Source organism: Dipteris shenzhenensis, chromosome 4 (assembly GCF_047967505.1).
Source record: "Dipteris shenzhenensis isolate YYH24624 ecotype China chromosome 4, Dip_SZ_1.0, whole genome shotgun sequence".
Classification (NCBI taxonomy): Eukaryota; Viridiplantae; Streptophyta; class Polypodiopsida; order Gleicheniales; family Dipteridaceae; genus Dipteris; species Dipteris shenzhenensis.
In genome coordinates this window covers 44308928-44321098 of record NC_141599.1, presented here as the reverse complement: position 1 = coordinate 44321098, position 12171 = coordinate 44308928, and the positions used below count along the sequence as shown (strand labels likewise).

The 12171-nt window shown below is 44.8% G+C and overlaps 1 protein-coding gene across 1 annotated transcript; it reads left to right on the top strand.

The window, feature by feature from the left end:
- The first annotated feature begins 586 nt into the window (after nucleotides 1–586).
- Nucleotides 587–3160, top strand: LOC147902925 (uncharacterized). Its single transcript, XM_087373967.1, has 3 exons — nucleotides 587–1081; nucleotides 1283–1806; nucleotides 2029–3160. The coding sequence occupies exons 1-3, from the start codon at nucleotides 587–589 to the stop codon at nucleotides 3032–3034; spliced, it is 2025 nt and encodes a 674-aa protein (XP_087230093.1). The 3' UTR covers nucleotides 3035–3160.
- Nucleotides 3161–12171: the final 9011 nt, after the last annotated feature.

Below are 12171 nucleotides of genomic sequence, written 5' to 3'. Positions count from 1 at the left end.
TGATCGGGCCCTGGCGAACGTGAACCTGCGTGCAATGTGCATTTCATTCCTTGTTAGGGCGTGTGTCTTGCAGCCTGCAGGCCTAACAACTGGCCACGAGCTCGCGGCGCTATAGAAAAAATATGGCGCATTGGCGCTGGCCCCTCCACTGGTGGTGCAAGCAGCGTCTTGTCCAACGACAGGATTGGTTTGCCTTTATTCTAGCTGCCCATTAAGGCGTACCTCTCCTTGTGCCAAGCAGAGTTGGTAGTCTGGGACCTGGGTACGTCGGCGCCGGGGCAGCGATAGTGCGGGACGTAGAGACACTACAGGTGCCGTTGGCCTGGGTGCAACATTGAGCGAAAGATTTTACGCTTTTCCCACACTTCTCTCAGGCTGCGGTTGCTAGTTGAAAGCCTCTCGCTGCACCAGGGATAAAATAACTCCTGGTAGGAATTGCGAGACGTTCTGTGTAGCCTTGTGTCATACTCAGATCGATAAAAGCTTGCGAGACCGTGAGTGTGTTCAGAATTCGATGATTGTCTAGCTGGTTTTCCAACTGGCTATCTTCGAGCAATCGTGATCTTTCGCAATCTAGCTGCCGCGAATGGCCACGGTTGCGGTCTTCATAGATCAGTCGTTCCAAGAGTTTCCTTTAAAAAGTCCCGAGAGAGACGCTTTGCCTCTGAACTATCGTTACAAGGTAAGCATTGCCCTCCCACGCAAGTCAAGTGACTCTCCCACTTCGGAACACAGACAGAGTTGGAAGTCGTCCCCGGCTGTCGACTTGCAAACACGACGTCCAGCATTGCCGAGGAAGAGAGTTACTCAGTTGCAGGAAAACAAAGAGGGTCGGGGGGACGAGTCTTGGGACGCCAGCAGCGTCACGACGGTGTCCGTCGTCGATGCTTTGAGGCATATTGAGGGCGAAGAGAGCGATCGATACAAGGGGGGAGGATTGGAAGGCGGCGAGGATGAGGATGGCGAACCAAAGGAGGGCGATCGCGGAGCGGGAACTGATGTGAAGAAGATGAAAGGAGGGGGGAGGCAACTGTTTGCAAGGGCGGGGGATGATGAGAGGGGCGCAGGGCAGAAGGGGCCGGTGGCGAAGAGGCAAGGGGGGGGTGGAGGGAGGGCCGAGGCGGCAGGGGGAAGGGGGAAGCTACTGGTGAGGCCAGGGAGGGCGGCGAGGGTGCAGGAGGCGGGGTGGGAGGAGGAAGAGGCGGGAGGGAGAGGAGGAGGGAAGAGGAGCGAAGAGATAGGGGTGTTCGATGCGGAGAAGTATTTCGGGCCGGCGGCGCAGAGGGGCTGGGGGGTGGCGGAGGAGGACGAAGTAGCGGGAGAGCTGCCGTTGAGTCCGTTGGTGGAGGTGGCGAGGAAGGGCGGCGGGTGGCGGCGGAGGGCCACGGAAGGGAGCGAGTTTACGTCGCCCAGGACGTCGACCGGAAGCAGTATGAGTGTGAGCGAGGCGGAGGCGGTGGCGGGGGGGCGGAAGCCGCGTCACGGTACGAAGCCGCAGCCGGCGTCGCCCGGCAGCAGGCTGGCGAGCTTTCTGGCGAAGTTCAAGATTTCCGCCGCAGCCCATGCGCCGCCGGCGAGGAGATCGCCCCCCAGCCCTATTCTCCATCTCGCCAATCCGGCGGTGGCGGCGCCGCCGCCGGCCTTCTCCCATGCGCTCCACCTCCCCCCGAACGGCAAGCCGCCGTCGCCCCGCTCCCGTGGACGGCTATTCTTGAGAGCTCTTTCGTCTTCCGGCGCCGCCTCTTCCCTCCGTCCCTCCGCCGCCGCCGCCTCGCCAGTTTCCCCCTCCCGCTCCGCCCCCGACCCCTCCCCCCGCCCTTCCCCGCCTTCCTCCCGCTCCGCCGGTAGCCGCACCCCTGAACTCAAATTCCTCCTCCACCACCATGACCCTCGCTACTTCGTCCGCCATGACTACCTCGCCTCCTCTTCCACCCCCGCCAATTCCAATTCCGCCACCTCTTCCCCCCCTACCTCCTCTCGCCCTTACCACTCCCTCTTGTATTCCGCCGCCTCCCCCCTCCACCCCCACTATAGCCCTCGCCGTCACGCCGCCACCACCACCTTGCATGCCTCCCCCTCCGTCTCGTCCACCGCCTCTGCGTCCAGCTTGCATGACGACGCGCTGCAGCCCGTGCGGAGTAAGTCCATGGGAGCGGCCAGGCGCAACGGATCGTCCGCGACGCACGCTTTCAAGTTGCCGTTTCTCAGTCGGAAGCTCAAGGTGCACCTCACGGAGAAGGAAAATGCGGACAGCAGGGGGCACCATGTCCAGGCGAAGCGAGAAGACGAAGAGGAAGAAGCCGTTGTAGCAGCACAGCAACGCCAAGCAGTAGCACAGCTACGCGGCCTGATACCAGCGCCCAATGGCATCAACAACAGAGAAAGTTCGGGATCGTCGTCCAGCACCGCGCCTTCGAGTTTTGATCAGCGAGATCGTAATTCTGCTCGTCAACTGCAGCAGCCGGATCAGCGACGATGGCTGAACGGGGAGAATGGTGCGGCGAACGGGAATGCGAGGCAGATGACCAGAATGGGAGAGGTGGCGAAGATTATAGAAGAGAGGGAACGAAGACGATCACACAATTCTGACGAAGAACAAGATCAAGACATCGAGTTGGCGGAGAGATTGCTGAGGGTGGTGGAGGATCACCGGCTAGCGGTTTCAAGCCGCCAGAATTCGCAACTTTACGACTACGACAACAAGAATTCTGCCGGATCGGATCATCAAAGCAGCCGGAACTTCCACAACCGTCAACATGGCAGCAGCTCACAGAGCTTACCGTTAAGATCCGTGTTAAGCTCACCGTTGAAGGTAACGCATACGCCAAACGAAGAATCCTACGACAGTGATTCCAGCTCTGATCTGTTTGAAATCCAGACGCTGGCTAATGCGGGCGGCATAGGACTTTACCGGCGCGATCTACCGGTGTATGAGGCCAAAGATCCTTCCGGCTTCGATGATGCGGATTCAATGGCCAGCAGTAATTCATTCTTGGTCTCATCCTCTCACTCTCAGATTGACCGGCGCTTATAAACGTGTATTGTATTGCCATTCCTTGTCATTAACGTCGAAATCTTTTCGAGCTATCATCATATTTTTTGCATGATGCAGCCGGAAAAGAGAGCCTGATCTGACCATCCAGGATTGTTGCATCCAGGAAACCAGCGTTAGTTATATTCAAAGTTGGAATTTGAAATTTGTCAATTCAATTGCCAATTGAGCTTTTTTGTTTTCTCTAGAACGCTGCCTTGGCAATCCACAAGCCCCATCGCTTAAAATTTTACGTTGCAAGTGTTGCTTGCGTTTCTGGAAATTCACAAGCCTCATGACCTAACAGTTTATACACACTCTTGTATTTTTTTATTATTTTTTAATTTGACATATGGATTCTCAAGTGTCTTCCTCTCTCCTTTCACTTTTGTCTAAGAGTCACTCCACTCCAACAAACTAGTATTGCGGAGGGGATGGTCTTAGTAGGTGGTAGAGCAATTGCAAGCTACTTTACAGGTGGTAGAGCAATTGCAAGCTACTTTACATTCGTTTGAATGAGTAATGAGCCACGACACAAGCTCCATTAGGACCCGATGATCCTTGCAAATGTCAGGGGTAGCGTATTCATATGGTGATACAAAAAGATGTGATTTGCCTTTTGGGAACACCTACATGTTAAAAAGGATATGCTTATAAGAGCTAATAATTTATAATTTAGTCATCTTGTTTGTTGACTCCCAATGTTTGCTCGCATCGAGAACATGCATCGAAAGAAAGGAATCATCAATAGACAAATTTAATTGATTCAAAAGATATTTTTTTTCCAAATTGCAAGAAGAGCCTAAGGATATATCTACGGGTATCCACCCTGTCGTCTTCTACACATAGGAAGATGGACCCTATGTGCAAGTGATCTTGTGATTGCGGGACCCTTCCAACATCGCCATCTTACGCATTGAAACCTAATGGATGAAACCGGTGATCCATGGACACCATTCATGCGTATGGCCATCTGTGCTCAATTTCGAATTTGCATGGAATGTCGGTTGAAATCAATGCTCACCGCCTCAAGCATTATTCTCCAACTTGGCCTGTCAAACCCTCATCCTCGTCGTTGTTCACCTCTAGGTACTTCGTTCTGCATCTACAGCATAACATACGTTTTGCGCTAACACATGTGAACGAGTTTGGGCTGTGCCATCGTCTGTGAACGAGCTTGGGCTACGCCTCTAGGTTAGTTTTGCTCGTTTTATGTCGTATCTATCCATTGGGAGGCTAGAGGTAGACGAGGAGAGTGCATGTATGTTGCATGTTTGTGAATGTGACTGTGTCCAGGTCATCATGTACCGAGTGGGGTGGCTCACGCGTTTGGCCATGGAGATGGCTCACCAAATTTTTCTTGCTACTTGTTGCTTGCAGCTACCTCATTCAGTGATGGCGTTGAACTCTCCATGCTTAGCGTTGACGTTTCATAAAGAAGAAGACAATCGATATTCCTAATCTCACAACTCCCTCTCTGGCTCAGATTGCCACCTCCCACCATTGTAGGGCTCAGGTTGGAAGCTCCCATCATGGTAGCTCTCGGTTTCAAGCTGTCATTGGAGTGCTTGATGCCATATCTAGGCTTCTTCAACGAGCCCGTCGAGGCGGATGGCAATATTCCTTCAGCTAGCGAGGGAGTTGATAGCGATGGAGCTAGTGCCCCTAGGGCTGTACCGAGTGGAATCAATGGCCTTGCAATAGTTGGAGGCTTGCTCATCTTCCTCATTCAATACTATCTAAGGCCTTGGATTTCTTGAAACACACGGTCAAGAGGTGTCATCCTCAATAGCCCTTTGCTTGGCTATAGACGTGGGTTTTAGGAAAGGCCGTCGCGACCAAGTTGGAGTCCCTTGCAAAAGTTGCTCGTAGTTCCCATGGTGATCTCTATGGGGTTTATAACATCCTTAGGCTAGGACAATTAACTTAGTGCTAATTTAGACTATGCGTGTGAGATTACTCTCACAGAGATCAGGTTTACATTCACAATGATCCTAGCTCAGTGGGATTACTAGCACAGAGACTGGGATTATGGTCTTCCTTCAATACTATGAGCATGGAGACCCTAGGTGCTCCATTAGCTAGCCCCATCTTCTATTTCACTTTTTATGTGACCTTAGATGAATCCGCTTATTATTTTTTCTATATCCAAGTGTATAGTTAAAGTCACCTTAGGTGTATATTATTATAGGATGCAAGATTAATTTTGAATTTCTTTCGTATAGGCTTGCATCTATCTTTGAGTGATATCCCTTGACTTTAAGTAGCATATTTTCATTTCTTTTGAAGAATCATACCATGCATTATTGAATGTGGTTCATTGTCGTTTTTGCAGAGTGTACTTGCATTCTCCATATGGCTTCCTCTTCATCGGCACTCCTTGCTACATCCTTGCTTGCACCTAAGAAGTACCAAACTAAGGGTAAGCGACCTATAGGAGAAGTCGATAGACATGAGGATGCTTCGCTCTTCACTCACATGGAACAAAAGCCAAGGCTTCACTTGTGTAGCCAAGATACTCCTTTATACTTATAACTAATTGAATCCTTTGTGTATTTGCACAGGTGCTTCTTAAAACCAAAGAATTTAGGGTGCATCGTGGCGAGCACACACACAAGCATTGGTATTTGTGCCTAATGCGAAAGTGTACGAAGAAGCATGATGAGGTTTGTGGTAGGCATGCTTTTAATAATCATAGGCAAAATGAGCATGGTCTGTGTCCCATGCCACCACTCCAAAGAGGACCCATTCCTAAGGGTGGGCATTCTCGAGGGCACATGGTCAATCGTCAGCATCAGGATCGCTTGCTAAAACGATCACTAAATCTCGAGCTTAGGTATGACAATGCTCATCACCAAGCATGACGCAAGGCTAGGGAGGCTACAATGAAAGCATTTGGAGATGGAGCCTTGGATAAATGCAAGGATTGAGGAGAAAATCCGGAAATGGGATGCGGGCATACCGAAAAGAATGTGCGGGATGGAGGCCTAGGTAGAGATCAAGAAGGATGAGATATGCACTCTCCTTAAACAAAAAGATGTCTCCATTTATGACAAGGAGAGTTCTGATGATTAATGAATCACGTATAATCTCAATGAAGGATGTTGACATTGTTATTACATGAATGAAACTTTGGCTCTCTCATTTGCTATAATTATAATGTGTAAATGATTGATGTGATATTAAAGACTCTTAATGTTATAAAGATTTTATGCAAGAACTCTAAAATTTATACGCTATGGCTCAATTCTATCATGCATCAGTGGTTATAATGGTTTTTTGTCTTGTATCTTACACAATGTTGTGATTTTCTTTAGGTAATTTGACAACTCAATCTCGAAGCGGAAGTCAAGGTGCACAGCTTTTGGTTTAAAATTGAACATTTCTTTGCTCATATATTGATTATATCCATTGTAAGGGCATCCTCATAGATGCAATGGTGGAGGACACAGAGGAGACACAGAGAGAGAGAGAGAGAGAGAGAGAGAGAGAGAGAGAGAGAGAGAGAGAGAGAGAGAGAGAGAGAGAGAAGAGAGAATTTCAAGATATCTCCACATCCATAATGTATAGGGTCTCAACTACAAAGATGTTGTTTGCTGAAACTTACTTCATTAGTCCAATAGCTTTCCATACACCTACTATTCTCGCCACCAATTCATCTGCACCCAAGACATCTAAAAACAAAGGCAAGCGACCTGTTATAGACAAGCTTGGAGAAGAGAACACTTCTCCCATGATTTTAGAATAGGAAGACCAATCTTCACAAGGACCTCTAGACTTCATCATCAAGTTGCTCTTGGGCGCCTTTATGTGCAAAACCCTCTTGATGGACCTTTTGACCATGACAGCCTGCAGTGGGTTTCTATGATAGACCCATGAGCACAAGGCATGTTAAGGCGGGCGCATGTTCCATTCATTAGGGTGCAAGATTTTCTCGTAGGTGAAGGCAACCGATCTAAATATTCCACGATGTTCAAGAAAGTCTCTCATCACAAGAGGAATCCTAGAAGCATGATGAATCCCTTGGAACGAAGTTGGATAACCGAGACCATGTAATGATTTCCACACCTCCATCTCCCTCTGTGCATGTAATGTCCAAATTATGTGTTATAAACATGTTAGTAATAGTGTAACTCTTTTACAATTACTATTGTAGCTTTGGTCCTAAGGATTATCAAGGTTACGAATCTCATAATGTTATGGCTGCAGCAAACCTAGACCTAAAACCAGTAAGGGAAGTAGGCCATGAGGCACCCACTTCCATGGATGCTCCATGGATGCACATGCCACTTCTCAATATGCTAGTTGTATATGTTTCAGGATGTGGCATCGATCACGTACATGCAGATGGAGCACAATATGGACAAAACTGGACACATAGCCCATGGGTTAGGTTATGATGGCATCTCTAGAGCAGATGTGTCATTTGCTCCATGTCTTTCATGGAAAATGAAAAGATGGGTGCTCACGATGATGGCTAAGGGTTTCACTCCATAGAAGGTGTGGGATCAACACATCAGAGACTTTCAGCCAGTGTGTCCAATAGAATCCGAGTGCGCCAATTTGACGAGATGCTTCCTTGATGATTCAGACATATTGAATATTGCAAAGAAGCTGGACTTGACTACTTTCCAGCTTCACAATGATGATGCTATTAGCATGAGGATTTGGGCCACACTGAATGCGAAACACATGTTCATCTATAGCGAGTAGGATATACTGAACACAAGGCCATTTATATTGGGCATCCAAACAAGATGGTAGGTTGAAATGTTGAACATGTATGGGAATGGTGACCTTATCCACGCAATGGATGCTAAGTTTGGCATGAATTAATACAAGGTACTTTTCTTGACTTCAGGTATGTCTTCAGGTATGTATTAGTCTAATTCCTTGTTGATGTGCTCAAGGTAATGGGTGTCTTATCCATGATCTTTCATGGCATGATGGTATTTGAGAAGCATCAGAATGGTGTTCCATCTTTATCATGATGGTATTTGAGAAGCATCAAATGGTGTTCCCATTGCATGGGTAATCACTTCCTCTGCTACAAAGGTGGATATTGAAAGTTGGTTGACGGCTTTCCGAGATCATATTTTAGATCACAACAAGTCTTGGGAGCCCAATTCCTTCAATGTGGATGATGCTCTCACCAAGGTAGATGCTTTGAGGTATGTTCAAATGAATGACCCAGTGGTATTATATACATGACACTTATCAAAGGCCATTGACAATAACATTGCACACATTGTATGGTAGGCCTGTATTTGGCGTGGACATATATCTTTGCTTGTGGTACACGCAACGCACCTGGCTAAAGAACTTGATCAGAAAAGTGCATGATTGGCCCACCAGAGCATCCATGCTCAAAATACTTGGTGCCATAATGAACATGCATGGTTTACTAGGCCAGACATCCAAGATGCAAGAGGAGCATGCGAAGCATTAGGAAAAAAGGGAGCTCATTTTGGGGTCCTGAGGGAAATTTAAAATTTCTTCCCTTTCTATGCGTTCGAAATATGAGGAAATAATAAGATACTCAATAAAATATTCAAAAGTCCTATAAACATGTCAGAGGATAGAAGAATAAAGATACTCCTCTATATTCAATACTTATATCCCACGAGCTTTTGTATTCAATTCTCCTACAAGCCACGTCTTTCTCTCAATCATTTTCTAGCCACCTCTATGATCTGCTTAGCTTCTCTATCAGAAAACCATAAGTAATCTCGCCATAGCATTGTTTTTCAAATTTTCTCAAGACTACCGCCATCATCAACTCCTTGCTTTAAGAAAACGTAATGAAACTGCAAAGCGATGGAGAAACTGTACTCTCAAAATAGAAGTGTGAAGCAACAACACTTTGGAACAAGCTAACAATAGACAACAACACCATCTTCATATTAATTTAGCAGAATAATATGTGTTTCTACCAAAGCGACAATAGGTAGGCAACGTGCAAAGAGAAAACATGAGAAAGGAAGGTTTATAACATATCGACTTATGGTGTGATGGGAAGATTTATCCAAACTATATACTTCAAAACTCTACTCCGCCATTCTCATTTCCAACAACATTGCTAAAGTTTTTGGGTGACAGAATGAAAGGTATGCATGGATATATCACAGCTCAGTCTCAAGGTGCATGCATGTATAAGTCTTTATATGAGCAAGAGGTGAACACAAAAATGCAACAAATAATGAAAAGTTGTAGATTGGAAGAGCAGTTACAAAATGAAATTGAAGAACATTTGAAGACAAAAGAGAAATTACATAAGGCAAGGTCGAAAGCAACCCCAATGGGAGGTAAGATTATCAAAAGAAAACCTCGCAACATTGGGGAATTGAAACCGGTAAGTGGAGGGTGCAAAAAGCAAGTCCAAAAAGCAAGGTAAGGATTTTTTTAGGCATAGGAATGTGACTATGTTAAGTCTTCTTTTAGCAAGGTAAGGTTTTTTTGTCATAGGAATGTGACTATGTTAAGTCTTCTTTTAGCAAAGCTCTTATTTTTGCGTGGTGCTTGTTGGAAAATTTTGGAGCTCCAGAAAGAGAATGTTGATCCAAATGCTCTTCCTATGAAACAAATGAAAGGTCTATTTTCAAGTAGTATTGTGAAAGAGATGATTGAGGAAAAAAACTTCAAAACAATTAAACGCAATGTGGTGCAACAATTCATTGAAAGCAACAAAGTTGATGTAAACTTAATTCAGGAGGCACTTGATGAGAGTGGAGTAGGAATGGTTATTCGTCCATTTTCAAGGCAGTATCATCAACTTTTAAGGATCAGAGGATCAAGCATGTCCTTCTTCCAAATCCTGCAGAAGTGTGGAATTTGAGAGCCTTGCTTAATCAACACGTAGATGAATTTATTGGACATTGGTTCCATATTGAGGATGCTTTTGAAGGTAGTAAGGGTACCACTATGTATAATCCATAGAATAACATTTTTGTTGATCTTGAGCAATTACAAAGACAAATGGTTGAATTCTATGGGATCACATTTGAAGAGTGTCAGGGACAGGGCTCATATTTGTTCTTAAGCTTTATGAATGTGAAATTGTTAAGGAGAGGAAGATTGAAAGGGTGAGTATCATGCTTATGAATAGGGCACTTGATAAATCAATAACAAAAGTAGACCCAAAGAATTTTAGTGTACAATCAGAGAAGCACATATGGTGGTTAGGTGCATTTGAGGTAAGCATGATTTTTTATTTATGTTGAGCTTTAATCTTGACTATATTTAGTTGATGTTGAACTTAAATAGAGGCTATTTTTTCAATTGCAGGTAAAGATAGAGGACCACCAAACTCTATTTTGGGTGTTTTATCATACAGAAATACCTACAGTTTATAAAAAACCTAGTTCAAGGATGTCAACTTCATGTCGAAGGCAAGGGAGACTTTCAAGTTGATTGGCATATGGAATATGGGGACCTAAAAACCCTCAAGTGCATGTTCAACATAAGCAAAGGAGGTAATTCAAAATCCCCATGCCTTTACTGCAAGAATCCATCCCATGTGATGGATTCTAAATGGTGGAGAAGAGCGCCGAATAGGGATAAGATAGAGCCATATTTCAAAGCAGTCCTTGATCTTCCTTTGTGCAATGTACATATTTGCACATTGCATGCTTTATGTAGAACCATCAAAAAGTTGGTTTTCTTGTAGATTGGATTTGCTTGGAAGCTACAACAAGAAAACCATAGAAAAAAAGCTATTGCTGCATTAGAAAAAGTACTATCATGCATGGGTCATCCATGTCCTTTTCATGCTCTTCATCTAAGACTTTTTTAAAGCACACTGACAGTGCTTCCTTATGGTCAAATGTATCCTGTAGTACCATCAACTCATCATCCTCGATCCTTACATCCTTGTCCAAGGTACAAGCTTATGCAATCAAGGCAAGGGCATAATTATCTTCTCTAAGATTAAATATGGATTGTATATCTGAGAGAAAATAATATTCTTGACCTTGAATAGTAAAAGAGGGATGCACAGGTATGGCTGGGGCATATGTTTCAAAGTCCATTCCTTCAGTAGCACTGCTCCTTGAAAAGTTACCGATTTCAATGCTAGAAGATCTAGCGCTACTGCCTCCTGGCTCTCTTCCTCAAGGTTTATATCTTTCTCTTCCAATTCATGAGCCTCTTCAATGTTGATTTCTTTTTGTTCAATACTCAATTCCTCATCGGGATTTTCTTCAGGCTCATCCGGACTCTCCTCATCATGTTCATAGCAGAGATGAAGAAACACAGCAAAAACGAGGAAATCCTTCATATTTTTGCATCTTCCAGGATAAATTTTTTTAATTGCTTTATAGTATTGGGGAAGAATATCAAACCTTCTATTCACAGGGATCCTAAGTTTCTTATCTAGAATAAGATCCTTAACATGCACGCAAGATTTATCTGAATCTATAATTGTTTTCCCCTCGCCTGTGATCTTTTGAAACTCTGCCAGCTCTTTCTCTAAAAAGTCTCTATGAATTTCCAACAAGCCAACATAATCTATGTCTTTGTTCCACATCTCATAAAAGAGAGAGAAATCCTCTTGGGCATTGCACTTTTCAAGAAACTCAAAAAGTAAAAGATCTACGGGCTTGCGGCTTCTCCTCCAACATTTTGCCCTTGAACGAAATTGTCTTATTGACCAAAGACATTCTCTCTTTGTTGCTCACACTCTTCTCCCCTTGATACTGCGAAGTTTCTTCCTATAGACTTCTCTTCTTTGATGAACTTTTTAAGTTTTCAACTACTACAAGAATCCAAATACGCTTTTTATTTAAAAATACACATAACAAGTGTACGAAACAAGTGTACGGTACATGCATGCATAAACACCATCATTGATGCATGCAGACAATCATGCACTTGCACACTCTCTCTCTCTCTCTCTCTCTCTCTCTCTCTCTCTCTCTCTCTGCTACCTCTCTCTCTCTCTCTACAAAGAATCCAAATATGCTTTTTAATAAAAAATACACATAACAGGTGTGTGTATGTGCATGCACACGATCATACATGCATGCATGCACACCATCATTTATGCATGCACTTGCTCTCTCTCTCTCTCTCTCTCTCTCTCTCTCTACATGGACACACATATAACAAGTCTGTGTACATGCATGCACAACATTATGCACATG